A 16,635-nucleotide genomic window follows, 5' to 3' on the forward strand; every position below is an offset into this window, starting at 1 on the left:
GCATTAGTGTGAGCTGAGGTTTGTGTTGATAATGCCTCTAGTGCAATTCTTAGTGTACAAAACCAGCAGACTCATGACAGGGCACGTTGGTAAAAATTCAACTTACATATTAGAACATTTTTAATACAGTGATTCTGTTCTCCCTTTAATAAAGCACCAATTAGAGATAGGTAGCTAATTCACCACCAGCTTGGCTGTTACCACCAGATCGTTGCAATTCTCGCCGTCTCCACGCTTACTTAATAATTGCCTGCAGTTCTGAAACTCCACCAACAGATGATGCTAGCAGCTTAATACAGAATGCTCATGTGCGTACAGTAATGAGATGCTGGGCATTTGTGAAACTGCCTGCATTTTGGCTGTTACAGCTATCCAGAATTTGCTTCTGGTAACCAGAGAAAGTGCTTGCACAGGGAAAAGGAAATAATAACAGGAGGTTTTTGTACTTAAAATACAGTTAGCTGATGTGTATACATTTTATCTACTGCAGCTTGGAAACATCCATAGCAGAGTATTTGATTTTAAAAACCTTTAAAGTTTGAAGTGCTGTGGTGGTATCTGGGCTCTGTCCCTATTACACTCTCATACCATATTCTCAAGCTGTTAACTTAATCCTTAACTTAATTGCAGCAGTCTCATGAAAAACACATAGCCAGAGGGACAGTATTCATCTGTCACAGCGAGGTCTGCGTCCAGGTCACCGTGCAGCTGCTGCAGTGCTGCTTTCCACCCTCCTTTGCAGATTGTTGGAGCACAGCTCTGCGGTACCAAGCTCACCAGTGATGCAGATGGGCTTTAAGTCAAGATTTTTCTGACCGCAGTTCTCTAAAAGGCTTAGCTTCTAGGTGCTCTGTCGTGGGCGTTTATAAACAACTTCCATAGTGGTGGGTTGGTCGTAGTGTTAGTTTTATGTCTTTTAATAGACTCTTCCAACTTCGGTACCTGTCTTGATGTATCACTGCAGATTTCCCATTTCTTGGCGGGTTTGAAGTCTGATTTGTGTCAGCACACACGATCAAACCTTAAAAACAGATACTGGGGAGTGAAAGTAGTAGGGACTGTTTGACCTTAAATGGTTCTTAAAACCTATTGAACACTTTCAGGGTAACGTGACCGTGTCGCTGTGACAAAGCTCGTGTCTTTACCTCCCGTTCAGCGCTGTCGATGATCTGCTCTGTGAAGTATTTTTCAATTAGGAAAGTCTTTTCCTGCGGGGACTTTGGCACTATAAATTGCAAGTGGACATGGCTGAACAACCGGCCATGCCTGCCAAGAATCAGCGTGTTTTGCTTCTGCAATACTGCATCGATCTCAGCCTTCTGTCTGTAAGTCAGATTGATTAACCGGTCTAGAAGCTGCAGCAAAAGCCGTGTGTTAAAACTAATGATTGAGAGCTTCTGATCCCTGTTTGCTTAGATCTGTCTCCTTCCTGGAGCTTTCATCCTTTCCTTCTAGCATTTCACAGGGTGCTGCTAACGTTTAAGGTTGAAGTTAGTTATGACTACTCGGAGCCAACGCACCAGATTTAACAGAGTACGTTTGGGTTAGATTTTGCTTGCAAGGTTTGTTTGCCTGCTGCAAAAATACTGTTTGCTTTTCTGCGCTTGCCACCGCAGAGGTTGATTTGTCTCTCTGAAAATGTTATGTCCTATAACCCATCGCCACTCTTGTGATCTTCCTTTTGTAACAGCAGAATGCAGTGTAGGGAAAAATGCTTTGAGGATAGAAGAAAAGAGGAGAGAGCGGTAGAGATGATCTATAATAAGGAGAACTGTACCATAGTGTTGGATTACTACTCTAAATTTAATTCAAGCCTTAATATATATGTGCAAGAGAAAAGCTAAAAAATATGTGTGAGGTGACACTCGGTATGACTTCATGTTTGCATTAAATTAGCAGTCCTATAGAGAAATATGGAAACTGGACTCTTAGCCTGCTGTAAACTAACAAATCTTGCTGGGCTCCTATGCAGGAACTGATGTTTACGTGTCAAAATTAATTGCAGCGGTTTTTAACACAAGAACTAGCAGAATCCTCATTAAGCAGGGAAATCCTCAGAAGCAGGGAAATGGCAGGGAACTAAAATCAACTCGGAGCCTGAAATCTGTGTGGTGGGTGCACCTTCAAGGACAGGTGCACAATCAGTGAAGGAAGAGGGGAACTCATGAAGGCTAAAATACCTGTGGTAAAAGTAACGGGGTAGGGAAAGGAGGAATTCATATCCCTTTCTTAACCTATCGCAGCCTGTCATTCCTTGTCAGCAGCCTTTCAAAGCTAAACTTTTGCTCTCTCCACAATTTTCAGCTTGTAGGTGAAGTTATGGGGTAACACCCTGCTTCGTCCATACTTCTGGATGTTTTCTTCCTTCATTGCATCCCACCACATTGGGATAGCAGAATATCAACGCAGGCTGTGGGGAAGGACAGCTCTATCTGTATCCTCCAAATACAGAAGCCCTGCTAGGCTGGCCCAGTGCATATTCTACTTTACAAATAGGATTTTTTTACAATTTGGGGGTTATTCTGAATGTAGCTGAACAGCAGAGTTTCATGGAAAACTGGAACGAAGACCCAGCCCTGAAGCTGCAGGGTGCTGTGACCTGGACTGGTGTGAGCACAGCTTAGGTGAACTCAGGCTTGGAAACAGCCACTCTTCTCCTCCCTTTTCTCTCCCTCATATTTATTTTCACACTTGGTGCTGCTGCTGTTGGTTTCTTCTTTATAGGGTCAAGTGAGCAGGTTTTCTTTGATCAAAATATCGAGGAGGTGGGGGAAGCTGCAAATAGCTCCTCAGATTTTCTTCAGCATCATCCACGAGATGTTTGCTGCAGAGGGGGGAAAAACTAAACACAGACAGTTATTCATTTTTTTTCCTAAATTCCAGTGTTTTCCAGGGTTTCTGAATTATTTAAAGAGGTTTCCAAGAACGTGGAGCACAAGCAAAAATGTAAATGCTTTCCTAGAACAAAAATAACATTGCATTTATTTAACAGAGTCCAGGATGTCCATCCAGTGGTGCATAGGTCGTGCTGACCCTGCACATCAAATGGGTTTTATTTCAAATTAATTAGAAGGAAGATACCCGGTTACAGGAGGCTCGTATTTCACTGTCTCTTTACAGTTCTCCCTGGAGCTATCGGTCACTGTTTCTTTTACCTTATCGTGCTTTTCTGTTCTGAATGCTGAAGGTGTTTGGTTCCCACGGGGCAGCTGCCAGGCACTTGCACACCACAGTTTTAGTGCAGGGAGGCTGGGCTGGGCTGAGCTGCCTTTGCTGTAGCAGTGAATAAGGCTTGGATGGGTGAAGGGCCTGGAACTGGCTCAGAAAAATCACTCAGAAAATATTTTGGAGTAAATGAAGCGCTGGCTGAGGAAGCAGCAGGTGTCTAACAACAGCAACAAATTCAGGAGGCTTTGTGTTGTGGGGGCATCTGATGCATCCCTCAGCTTCTTAGGGTTTGCAGTGACCACCTTGTATCTTTTTTCCTTCGTTAGTTGAGGTTCTGTTTAAATCATAAATCACCTCTTAGTCTTTTGACTGCTAACCCGTGTTGTTTGCCTTTAGCCCATCGGCTTCTGATGAAGCTTTGAGCTACTCCCTGCCAGGTAACGCTTAAGAGCTGAACAAATTTACTGCTTCTACTTGTCTTTAAAAAGGTACTGCTCTCAGCCCCAAATCCAGCCAGGTTGCTCCTAACCAGCTTTGCTGGAGGCACCTACGTGCCTCACAACGTGATGCTGCACTGGGGCTGGGCTGGCTCTTGGCTCTTTCGTCTCTCACCCCTGCAGTGGTGTTTTGTGTCTGGTTATTATGGCTTTAGTGCAAAAACTGTGGTTTGATTTTTTTTTGCCTTCCAAATAGATTTGATCGGAGACCTGAACTGCAAAGTGACCTGGTCATGGGACTGCACAGGAGGGGCTGGTTCAGGGGGCTCAGCCGTGCCTCGGAGAGCTTGTTATCTGCTGGAGGGCTCTTCGGTGATGGAAACTCACCCAGCTTCTCGTGGATGTCTGCTGGGGAAGCGCTCCTCGTTTCTAGGGTGTCCATCCATAGCTGCTGGCCTGTGTCCTCTGCCTTACTCCAGGCTGCCTCTGACTCGGGAAGTGATCGTCCCCCTGTTCTCAGCTCTGGTGAGGCCGCACCTTGAGTACTGTGTTCAGTTTTGGGCCCCTCACTACAAGAAGGACATGGAGGCACTTGAGTGTGTCCAGAGAAGGGCGACGAAGCTGGTGAGGGGCCTGGAGAACAAGTCCTAGGAGGAGCGGCTGAGGGAGCTGGGCTTGTTCAGCCTGGAGAAAAGGAGGCTCAGGGGCGACCTTATTGCTCCTTACAGATACCTTAAAGGAGGCTGTAGCGAGGTGGGGGTTGGTCTGTTCTCCCACGTGCCTGGTGACAGGACGAGGGGGAATGGGCTTAAGTTGCACCAGGGGAGGTTTAGGTTGGATGTTAGGAAAACTTCTTTACCGAAAGGGTTGTTAGGCATTGGAAGGGGCTGCCCAGGGAAGTGGTGGAGTCACCATCCCTGGAGGTCTTCAAAAGACATTTAGATGTAGAGCTTAGGGATATGGTTTAGTGGAGGACTGTTAGTGTTAGGTCAGAGAGTGGACTAGGTGATCTTGGAGGTCTCTTCCAACCTAGATGGTTCTGTGATTCTCTGATTTCCTGTTACTCAGCACTGCGGCCTTCATCCCGTGCTGCACAATGGGCAACATCAGAAGAGGCAGGGCTGGTGGTACCTTTTGTGTAGGGGTGAGTCACAAAGAGCCTCAGCAAATAAAAATACGAGGAGGAAAAGGAGTCCTCTGGGTGGTGACGCAGGGCCCAGGGCCTGAACACGACGCAGGAAGAGGTGGCCTCATGCGGAAACCACCTCAGTCCGTCAGCCACGAGGACCAAGCTGAAGGTCCTAAGCTGTCTTTATGAGAGGAAACCAGGCTCCTGTTTGGTATCTGGGACTGACTCGTAATAAAATAACACTTTTAAGTGGAGAAGTGGAGTTCCTGGCCCCTGAAGTGGAGAAGTGGAGTTCCTGGCCTAGGTTCCTCCATTAGGCGGTGAAGGCAGGCACCTCCCAAATGCATCTTATCCCATTATAAAGGCAGCACGGATTCCCCTTAGGTTAAGGAGAATAACTTTAAGGAGAAAGGAGAATAACTTAATGAGGTTAAGGAGAAAACTGCCCCCCAAAACAGAAGGGCCTACACTAACAGCATAACTTGGAAGTCACATCCAGAGATGGCCAGAGTCCTAAGAGATTTCTTTACCTCAGGCCTGATGTTCACGTTTGCTTGATGGGATTTCAAAATTCAGACCCTTGTAATGTTATTTAATTGACAAAACCTTTGTTCTTTTGAAAAAAGAATCTATCTCATGTTGACATCACAAGTCATACAAAGCACATTTTACATACAAAGCTCATATACATGTATACAAAGCTCATCAAAGCACATTTCATGGATCTTAGTGGGCCTAATACATGCTGTCCTCACTCATCAAAAAGCTTTGAGGCCTGGTGAAATGAGCCCAGTTCCTAGCCCATTTAGCTCACTTTCTCATAACCATCACGTCTAAGTAGCAGCCAGAACAACAATTTTATCAGTCAACAGCACCTGATTCCTGGCAAGCCCAGGAACAGGGGGCTTTCTTTGCAAAGGAGTAGTAGAAATACACCTCCCACATAAAGGAAAATCATCACCATCATCATAGAATCATTAAGGTTGGAAAAGACCTTCAAGATATCTGGTCCAACCACCCCCCGACCACCAATGTCACCACCAAACGATGTCCCCAAGCACCAGGCCCAACCTTTCCTTGAACACCCCCAGGGATGGTGACGCCACCACCTCCCTGGGCAACCTGTCCCAACGCCTGACTGCTGTTTCTGACAGAAGCGTCTCCTCATTTTCAACCTGAACCTCCCCTGGCACAACTTCAGGCCATTCCCTCCAGTCCTATCACTGGTTACCTGTGAGATATAATAATTAAAAATAAAACAAGTACAAAGTCCAGGAAATAACAGCAAATAACACCACCAGCCTGGTGAAACCGTTGCTAGTCTATGTGCAAATACCAGGAAGCCCAAGTGGTCACCTGGAGGCAAAACCAAGGGCCCTGAATGCTGAAATGTGTAAATTTTTTTTTGGTAGTACGGAAGTCCCTGCGGTTGGAGTTGAAAACCACAAAATGCTCAAAAAAAAAAAAAAAAATGCATGCCACTGGGCACGGGGCTTTCTTGATGGGTTTCACATCAGCGACCACCTGTCTTGCACAAAGCAGCTTTTTCAAAGAACAATTACAGAGAATAATTGGGCTGAAGGACTCAGCTACACGTCAGCACTGCATGGGTTTCGACGTATGTATATCTATATAATGATAGATAGATGGGTATATGCTGTAAAACAATCCCGCGTCTTGTTCGATCTGTAATAAAAAAGCTCTTCCACCTACACCAGGCTGCTTGAGCACACACAGGTGAACGCAGCAGAACGTCTGCCAAGAAATGCAGTGAGGGGCCTGTGTCCATGGCATGGCACTCACCCACGTTTTCTGCAGAGCTGGACCTGATGTGAGTGCCCCAAACGGCTGGGAGACAGCAGTCTGCGGTGGCTGATCCTATTTCAAGCCCACAAGTTGTGAGTCTGAATCTCTAGTGAAGTTGCCACAGCAAACTCCTCAAGGCACCATTGAAATAAATGCCATAAAGACAAATGAGCCCAACTTCTGGAACAGAAATGAATTTCTTCAGAAATCATTGCTTGTTTCATTTCACCTCAGATGCTGAACACCGGCTCTTCGCTTAAGAGGGTCCTGGTGACATCACATCCTCTCCAAAAAGCTGCACAGCCTCCGAAGGCAAGCGAGAAAGATCATCTGTGCTCCGCTGCCTCGTCCCCGAGGATGACGGACGCATCTCCTGCGCTGCTCCTCCTGCTCAGCCTGGGGCTCTGTGAGTATGGGACTGGGATTCTTGGCGACCTTTTCCATGGGGAGCGAGTAAAAGGGGTTAAGGCGTTCCCCTTTCACCGAATCCAAGGAATTGGGGAAAATGATCAATGGGGAAAATGAAGAGCAAGCCCAAAAGACAAACGATCAGGGCTACTCAGTGAATGAGGAGGGAAGGAAAGCAGGAGCGGCGTGACTACAGCGTGACGCAGTGGGAACACAGCCCGCTCAGACAGGCATTGCTGGAGGGGACAGGGAATGGCAAAAATAAAAGGGGGAAGGGGAAAAATAAATAGCAGTTGTTATTAGGGAATCTCTTCAGAATAACAGGGAAATGTTACCACCCCTGAGAATGCAGCTGAAAGCTATTCTGAAGGGCAGCATCTGTCTTAAAGCCCAGGTGGCTGAATGCTGAGTCCCCCAGGGACTCAACCAAGCCACCCAAGCGTGCCCGATGGTGTGCTCCTCCCTTTGTGTCCTCCTTCAGGACCCGGGTGCCAGCCCTGGGGCTGCCCAAAACCCCCAGGAGCAGCCCCTGAGCTTGCCCGGAGTGAAGCCGCTCTTCCCGAGCAGGCTGTGAAGGGCAATGGTGGACTTGTCCCCCCGCAGGCTGCCCTGGAGCCCAGGGCCAGAGGATCACGGTGACGGCCAAGTTCTACAACAGCAAGACCACGCACCCCCAGAGCGGAAAGTCCCTGGAACTGGAGTGCACAAATTCCCAAGACAGCGGCGTCTCCTGGATCCGCCAGGACAAAGCTGGGACCCTTCACTTCATCGTCTATATTTCAGCCTTGCCCAAGACAATCTTTAAGGGGAACCAGATGACATCTTCACGTTTTGAGGCGTCAAAGATTGGCAAATCCTATCGGCTGAAGGTGATGTCCTTCGAGGCTCAGGATGAGGGGACCTATTTCTGCACCGTCAACTACAACCAAGCGCTGTACTTCAGCTCTGGCCTACACGCCTTCTTCCCAGGTCAGCAACATCCTCACCTGCCTCACTTACACCCAGCACCCCTGCCCATGCCTCTTTTCTTGCTGTATTGCCCTCAGTCCCCATCTCCCTCCTGGTTTGCCCAAGGCATCTTGTGCCCAAAGCCCTGGTCCTCCCGCTGGAGGCTCCCGGCTCACCGTCTCTGCTTGCTCGTCCCTGCCCAAAGATGAAGGTGCTCGAGCAGACCCAACTGCACCATCCCACTGGTGACTGAGGGGATGAGAGTAAAAATAGTCCACAACCACCCCCTCCTTCCTCAGTTCGCCTCAGCCCTAAAAGTCCTTCCAACCTCTGAGCACTTACAGCACCTCAAATGGAAACTCATGGGCGAGGCTGGAGGTTGGACTGAGGAAAGAAAAAAAAAAAAAACAACAGGTCAGTCAGGACATGTGTCCTAAGAGCTACAGATGAGGTAAGATAAGAGCTCAGAAATTGAGAAGTGGTGGCAGAAAGCAAGAAATGAGGAGCCCACAGCTATCAGCCTGCAGCTCAGCAACACAAGCTCACCCCAGGGCAATGCGTCAGGGCAGCACAGTCCCAAAACGGGCCCTACAAAGACCTCCCAAGCTTGCAACAGGAGCAGCCGTTCCCCAGCAGGGCTGGGGGTGAGCTATTTCGTTCTGTCTCGCTGTGTGCTCCATTCATCCCCTGTCACTTACAGTCACGACGACAGCGGCGCCCGTCACAACCGTGTCCCCCACCACCCAGGGCAGCCAGGTCACCAAGAGGGACGTCTGCCTGCAGAGCCACGAGGCAGGTAACCCAGGGGAGGCAGAGGGAAGGAGGGGGGCTCTGCCACAGGGGTTGCTGTGGGTCCGAAGAGCTCGGCTGGATATCTGTAGTGACTGCAGGCATTTTGGGATGGGCGGGGATCCTTTGAGCTCTGTCAGAATTGGGGAGCTGCATCCCTGGGGGGGGGGGGTGAAAGAGATTTGTGGATGTGGCACCAAGGGACGTGGTTTGGTGCTGGGACTTGGTGTGTCAGGCTGATGGTTGGACTTGGTGATCCTGAGGGTCTTTTCCAACCTAGAGGACTGCATGGTTCAGGGACTCCAAGCACTGATTTCACCCCACCTGGGATGACTTACAAAGCATGAGCCTGCCTGATGGCTGGGCACTCCAAACAGAGGGCAAGTCCTATGGGCTAGCACTGGTTTTAGCCTCAGCAGGAGGCACGAGAAGACTTCTGGCTCCCTCAGCTCCCTCTCTTCACCTACAGCTCCTGTCAGCCTCGCTCAGAGCCAGATGGGTCCCTTTGCTTGCTGGGCCCCCAGGTGGCTCCACCAGGGCCGGCAGTAACCCCAGCTGTGAGTGCCTGCAGGACCTTTCCTCTCTCTTGTCTCTCTTTTATTCCTGCAGAGACAAGCAAGGAGAAAGAGCTGAATTTCTTCTGTGAGATTTTCATCTGGGTTCCTTTGGCTGCCGGCTGCTTGCTGCTCCTCATTGCCCTGGTCATCACCATCGTGCTGTGCCAAAGTAAGTCGCACCCTGAGCCCCTGCAGATGTTTCAAAGAGCAGAGCCCGGTCCTCCAGCAGAATGGGCTTTCTGGCTCTTCCCCTCACGTAGCTATCGAGTAACCAGGACACAGTGAGTGCAAAAGGGCCACTCTTAAAAGTCATTTCCGCATTTTCCTCATCCTTAGGTTTAGCTTGAGAAATACCCATCAAATCCTACACTAGAAGATGACAGAATACAAAGAGGAAACTTACCCTACCAAACTGTGTTGGTCCTACCACCCTTAAATCAGTGTATGAGGGGCAAAAGTTCCAGAACACTTTGACAAAACAGGATAAAGGTGCTTCAGCATGAGCCTTGCAAATCCAAATGACTCTGATCGGCAGCTGGAGCTACAGCCAGCTGAGCTACTGCATGCCCAGCTCCAGAGGCTGGTGCAGGTCAGGCAGTAACGCAAGGTCTCTGGGAAGGCAGAAGTCCTGTAGCTGGATTTCATGTCTGAAATGTCTTTAACTTACCCTCAGCAAGCAATGGGAGCAAATGGATTGAAATCAGTTTAATGCCAGCTGAAATCAATTTAGCTTTCCTGTGGGGAAGGGCCCAGACACCCCCAGCACCTGCACCCCTTTCATTACATGGCTCAGCTCGTTAGCGTGGGTCACTGCCATGCCCTGCTGCTGAATTAACCTCACCACATCCTCACTGACCCTACAGCCCAGAGCTGATGTGAGATTCATTTACCAGTTTAACAGGTACAATTTTTCAGCACCTGTTAACCCCGAAAAACACTAATAAAAACACTAATCTCCACTACCCACAGCAATAGGAAGGAATACACAAAGAAACACTGATAAACCCCAGCCAATTAGCTGCATTAATTTCTGCAGCAGGCAGCACAAACCCCTCAAGGAGGATTTTTACATCCAGACATCTCCCTTTTGTGCTAAAATGAATGGTTTACCATTGTATTTTCCTGAAATAATGACATAGATGCTAACACGGGGAAGAGCATCGTTCAGGAGGATGGATCCTGAGCTGATCTAAGTCAGGTTAGAGCCACAAAGCAGCAGTGTATTTAACAAACGCTGGCTAAAGGCAGAGCCCCGTGTCTCTCTGCATCCCTCTGCACATTTGTAACAGCAGTGAAGAAGCCCAGAGGGTGAAAGCAAGCCCAGAGAAACCCTCGTGGTGTGTGCAGGCAGATCGCAGCCACCTGGAGAGAAACTTGGGATCTGTGCCACTCGCCTGCTGTAGAAATAACTGCTGCCAATGGAGTTTCAGCAGCGTGCCAAAAAGTCACTGCAGAGAGCAAAAACTAATTCCCTGGCAGTGTTAGCAGGATGACCCTGCTGCTGCTGCTCCCAGGAAAACACCCTTTCGTTTGGGATGATCCTGGAGCTGAGAGCCGGGGGGACGTGCAGCACTGCTCACTTGTGTGGCTTTCCCCCCAAACAAGCTTTATCTGCTGACAGCCTTCAAGGAAGCAGAAGGGTGGCAGGGTGCTAGGGAACGCCAGCTCGGTGCCACTGCTGCATTTCTTCACAAAGCTGTGCCTTGCTGTCTCTGAACTAAAACATTTCACTTTTTTTTTTTTTTTTTTTTTTTTTCATTTTAGAAACCAGGCAATGAAGAGACAAAGGTGAAGGTGTAAGAGGTTAGTACCTGACAGCTGGTGCCACTTTGCAACTTGTTGGCACCTCAGCCTGAAGTGACACAGCAAGCAGGTGTCAAAAAGCACCTAAAAAGCCTTCATTCAGGGCAGGGTGGTTGGGAGGGGGCTGTGTAACTGGGGGGGAAGGGTGGAGGTAAAAAGAGAGAAGATTCCCTTCTGCTGCTTGCTTTTTAAGTGATTCAAACCCCTGAGAGCTGATGCTGCAGTAGATATTAAACAGAGAGACAGGAGGCATTTGCAGCAGTCTAAATCCTTTGCACATCTCCCAGAAATTAGCACTACCTTTGTGTATTTCTAAGGCACTGCTGCAACCTGAGCCCAGGGGTGACTATTTCATTCCTTCCCATCCCCAAACAGTGAGGTTGAATTCCTCACTGGGTCTTACAGCTGTGGTGCTAGCAGAACGCCCTCTGCACCGTTTTGGAGCAGCAGCACCACAGCCGTACGCTTCTATGTCCCCAACAGGCACCACGTAACAGCAAGGAAAAGGCTCACGCAGCCTGAGATGATTTTCCTAAGAAACAGCAACTTAGATGTGTGTAGATTGAGACTTAAGTTGTATTCTAAGGCGGACAGGAATCCTTTTCTCTGCCTTCTCCTACCTCTACCCGTTCCACTCATCGCCCTGAGCCCCCAGGACCAGACTGTACTAACACTGCACTGAGCAATTTCCCAGTTAGAAGCAAGAAATCCTCCTGCCCGCACGCACCGCACGGTTTGCTTCTGCAAACTGCCCTCCCTGCAGCTGGTTTCTTCACCCAGCCCACGCTGCAGAAAACCACCCGTGTGCTTCTGCAAGCCCCGTGCTGAGGGTGCGCCCTAGGGCTCGCACAAAGAGCAGAGCTCGAGCACGGGATCCCTGCTGCTGCCCCAGCCACGCCAGCACCGGGCTAGCGGTAGAAAAAACTGGGTTGCAAGAAAGGCTGGGGCAGTAATTTCACACTACCACAGCCTCGTTCTTTGCAAATCAAGCATCTTGCAACCAAGGTAAATGCAGGTTCCTTATTACACAGCCGTAGGTTTCACAATAGGAGAAGAACTACATTTTACTTATACAAATAAATTAATACAATCACTCAAAAAGCTACTATTAAGAGGGGAAAAAAAACTCAATCCCCTTGCATTTACAGAAAATGGAATCCTTCAGTTTTATTTAATTTTTAAATGCATGAACCTCAGAGAAAGCATCAGAAATCAGTGCCTGAATAACAAGAACATGTTATACCAATAACATCACAACAACATGTTATGGAGCTGGCACGGAGTGGCAGTGCCTCCTGATCTCTGGGTGCAGTTTTCTGCGTGTACCCGGTGACCACACAGGACATCACACCTCCAGAGCTGCTTTCTCTCTGGCCAGGCTGAAACACCAAGGGAAGGGCCCCTGGCTTTTACAAAGCCTATTTTCCACACCCAGCCCGGCACAGTTCTCATCTTTGCCTGGCTTTCCAAGGGCTAAATCGTAACGAAGACTCTTCTCCTAACGTTTAGGACAGTGCCTGCATTCCTCGCTTCTCTCTATTCCTGCTGCCAGCCCTGTGCAGAGATGTTTTCTCCCTCGGGAAAATCATTCTGCACGACTGTAGAGCTCTTCATGTTCCCACTGATGGAGTGCTTGGGTTCCAAGTGCCTCAGGAAATCACCTCACCGAGGACAGCTTTCCTTTGGCACTGCTAACATGACAGGGTTATGTTTTAAGCAACTGCAGCGTATTCCAGCTTTTATTTAGAGAGGAAATCCCTGCTGCTGTTAGCAGTTGCCACTTATTGAAATGAAGCTCCCTGGAAGGTCACAGCGCAATTCATTCAATTAAAGAGCACCTCAGGATCTGGCCTGGGATTCCTTCTGGCACCTGAAGCGTTTGTTTTCCACCACAAATCAGTCTTCAGTGAAAACAGATGCCAAATCTTCAACTCATTAAATCACAAAACCATCAGTTGCTGGGGACCAGTAACATCTGTCACGTTGGGAGCACGCGTGGAGCCTGTAAAGCCTCCTAACAAGCAACCAGAGCAGTCCTCATGAACTGGCAACAGCTCCCCTGCCTCCCCAAAGCCCTCAGCCTTGCTTTCAGGGCAGCGTTGTGTTAGCAGAGGGAGGGGGACGAGGCTCCTCGCCTTTCTGACTGTGCAAAGGCTTGGTGAGAGCATGGAAATGTGCAAAGGTTAAAGGTAAATTTTAAAACAACCCAAAACAGTTTGTTTAAAAAACAATAATTAAAAACAATTGCTCAGCAGTTTATCTCAAGCCCTGCTACTGAAGGGGCTGCTGGAACGCTTCCTAGCCTGCTCTTTGAGGTTCCCAGCTGCAGACCAAGGCCAAGGGAGCTGATGAGCAGCGTTACAGCAATTCCCTTCTTATTTGCTTCATGTCAAATAAATCACAAACTTTTCTCTCTCTAGACCTGCAAACGGGAATCCCAAAATGAAGCCCAAGGTGCCAAGCCAACAGATATGAGCACCTGCACCTCTTGGCTTCTGGATCCCCTTCTGGGAGCAAATGCCCATCACCTACACGATCCGTATGGCTACTACTCCTCATGCACTCTATCCTGAGAAATTTGAAGAGACAAGCGTCCAGATGGAGCAGGGACACGTGGAAGGCAAGCAGGCACTTCCTCTGCAAACTGCGTGCCAAAGCACAGCTCCTTCCACACCCTGAGGTTCGCAAAGTGATTCCCAAGGCCAAACGTCGCCTTTAATCCCAGTGACAGAGCTCGGGTTCAGGCAGAAGAAACAGGTCAGTCCTGATGCCAACATACAGGATTGTTGGCAGTCCTGATGCCAACAACAGCCAAAACGCAGCAAAATTTGAATTTGTTTTATTTGGAAATCACTCTGGAGCAATCTCACTTCCTATTCCCTCTTTATGGGGTGCTGTGCATCTCCAGTCTCCATCTAATACAACACAAGGTCACACTGAGAAAGTAAATACGAATTAAAGGGCCTTGCTCTTCAGGGTTTTACAGTCCCGTAAGCTAAAGCTTACTGTTTCCCTCTTGCTATCCTTGTTCTGCTGCTGCTAGCCCCACTTCCACGGATTTCAGCAGTTTTGCCTGAGCACGGAATGGGAGCTTTTCTTTCTTTCTGGAATAAATGGTTCAGTAGTTAAAAAGTAAAAGTCTTTGCTACTTGATTTGGTTAAGCAGGGTTTTTAGCATAACAACCTGGGACATATCGACCGATCTAAATGAGAGTTCTGGGTTTTTCTAGCTGTACACTTGGTGTAAATATTTCCTTATGACACTGGCAAATCAACAACTGGGGTAAAAAAATAAAACAATATTTCTAGTCGGACTTATTAGTGCTTCTTTCTTTCTTCACTTCCTAGCTTCAGAATTGCTAAAAATCGATGTGCAAATATAAATGAGAGGGTAAGGTAAAAGGCAGTGACTTACACACCAGCCTGGGCTTTAGGATGCCAGACTTTAGCTTGCAGTTTGCCACAACCTTGAAACAAGCTCTCTCAAATCATTTTCCCTGGGACTCGCAGGATGGGCCCAGTAACACTCCCCCATGCGAGGAAGCTGGATGAGATAAAGGCTCTGAAGGTGCTCTGGTATCCTTGCCAGGGGACTGATAAAAGCCTGGAGAGAAAAAAATAAAATAAAATGGAGAATGAAAAACTCTTTGCTAAGCTGCAAACAAGCTGGGAACGAGAGAATTGAGAGAAAAACTGCTCTCAGTTCCTTGAAATAATGAACAGGGGAAAAAAAGAGAGACTAAGTGTATTTAAGCAACAGTAGAGAAATACTGAGTGACAGAACTACAGGAACACACACTGTAAAGAAAAAAAAAGGAGTCTCAAGGTGAGCTGCTGCTTCCAGGCACATCGGGTCCAGCCTTTACCCCCACTTCACCAGGCTGTGCTTAGCCAAAGCAGTCTGAGCTCACCCTACGGTCAGCTCTAACCACGCAGATGAAAGGCTCAGGCCTCTCGTCTCCCCTGCAAGCACCCCTTGCATTATCAGCTTGGAGTTGCTGCCTGAATTTGAGATGAATGTTTGCTCTATAGAGCCTCAACTCCGTTCCTGCAAAGCTGTTTTACAAAACCCACAAAACTGCTGCCTCCCCAGGAGCATCCCTCACTGTGTCCTCACTGCTCTGACATTTTATCCTCGCACACAAGCGCACTGCACAGCTTTGGCCAACGAGATGTGTCCCGTGCTGCCACAATCCTGTAGCCCGGGCTGTCAGGCAGTGCTCCGCCTGTCTGGGGCTACCCCCAAAACCTAAAGCCTCTCCCACGGAGCCTCCTTGGCACAGTTGCAGTCCCACAGGGATTGAGATCCGAGGGTTTGAGCACTGCTGGAGCTGAGACAAAGTTGGCACGGGGGTGGGAGGCTGCTGGAGATCCCTGTTTGAAGGCAGAGAGCTCACTGGGGCTGCAGGAGAACGGATCAGGAAAGCAACGCAACAACTGCAGTTAATTAACCAGGGACAGGAATTGGGGCTTAAAGATGTCAGTGCCACATCTGGCTGCTCTAGGAACCAAGAGATCCAAGGGTTACACGGTACAAAATGTGCTCAGGACAAACCGAGAGGGCAACCCAAAGAAGGGAAAGAGGCTGGGATGCCCAGTAGGGACACTGTGAACGGTTTAAAGAAGTTTCTGATTCCCTGCTTCTGAGCTAAGTGAGCTGTCCTCTCCTTTAAACATCTGCAGATTTGAAGGACCCTGAGCAGAGCTTGTAGGACAAGCTGCTAACTAAAGACCCTCAAAAAGCTCTTCCTCCCCTGTGCCTCCTCAAACAAAGGAGCAGGTGTTATTTGAGTGAGCTGTAAAGCCTTCAGAAAAGAAAGTGCAAGCAGCTCACGCAGTCACTGAGGAAAAGATTAAGCTCTACAGCTGACACATCTCGTGAGCCAGCCCTTACCACGGGATTTGTACAATGCCAAACAGCAAAATCCCTCCTGCAGAAGGTCAGGAGAGTCACAGAATCACAGAATTTCCTAACACTAACAGTCTTCCACTAAACCTCCTGCACCTCCTTTCTCCAAAGCCATCGGAAAGCCCAAGCAGCAGGGGGAGGTGACGGGGAAGAACAAGCAACGATGAAGGCTGAGGGGGAAAAACGATGAGTCCTTGAAGTGGCCATGTGCAAGACCCTCCTGCAGGCAGCGAGGGTGGGCTTTTGTCGCCATCACCAGTGCAAAAGAGGCACGTTTGGGCTCCTTCAGTTGATTTTGGAGAGGGAGAGGTGTCTCCAGTCATCTCCCCTCCCTAAGAGGAGCCTCTCTGGATTGACAGAGTGAGTGTGAGCAGCCAGGTATCAGCAATCGAGGAGGAGTCGAGGCAGATGGATCACATCCCTTCTCATTTTAAGCCTTGTGCTTCAGGACGGAGCCGAGTTCAGCAGCAGTGACTCTGTAACATCAGAGGCCGTGATGAGAGCCAGGAAGGCACAGGGGGTGCAGGTGGATGCAGAGCTGCAGATCACGGCATCGTACGAATCCCGTGGCAGGGGCTGGCTCACGAGATGTGTCAGCTGTAGAGCTTAATCTTTTCCTCAGTGACTGCGTGAGCTGCTTGCACTTTCTTTTCTGAAGGCTTTACAGCTCACTCAAATAAC

General features: G+C 48.7%; 1 protein-coding gene across 1 annotated transcript; it reads left to right on the top strand.

Moving 5' to 3' along the window:
• Positions 1–6,267: 6,267 nt before the first annotated feature.
• On the top strand, positions 6,268–14,333 carry LOC309878062 (T-cell surface glycoprotein CD8 alpha chain-like). The gene is made up of 6 exons (XM_082760196.1): positions 6,268–6,946; positions 7,552–7,917; positions 8,597–8,692; positions 9,295–9,411; positions 11,007–11,045; positions 13,466–14,333. Exons 1-5 carry the CDS (start codon positions 6,775–6,777, stop codon positions 11,018–11,020), a joined length of 765 nt encoding a protein of 254 aa, XP_082616322.1. The 5' UTR covers positions 6,268–6,774; the 3' UTR covers positions 11,021–11,045; positions 13,466–14,333.
• Positions 14,334–16,635: the final 2,302 nt, after the last annotated feature.

Source organism: Aythya marila (assembly GCF_965140915.1).
Source record: "Aythya marila genome assembly, chromosome: 4".
Taxonomy (NCBI): Eukaryota; Metazoa; Chordata; class Aves; order Anseriformes; family Anatidae; genus Aythya; species Aythya marila.

Excerpts from the sequence above, each read along its gene's own strand:
- LOC309878062 (XM_082760196.1), top strand. The coding sequence starts at position 6,775 with ATGCTGAACACCGGCTCTTCGCTTAAGAGGGTCCTGGTGACATCACAT. Across the intron at positions 7,918-8,596 it reads CCTACACGCCTTCTTCCCAG|TCACGACGACAGCGGCGCCC; the intron begins GTCAGCAACATC and ends TGTCACTTACAG. Across the intron at positions 8,693-9,294 it reads CCTGCAGAGCCACGAGGCAG|AGACAAGCAAGGAGAAAGAG; the intron begins GTAACCCAGGGG and ends TTATTCCTGCAG.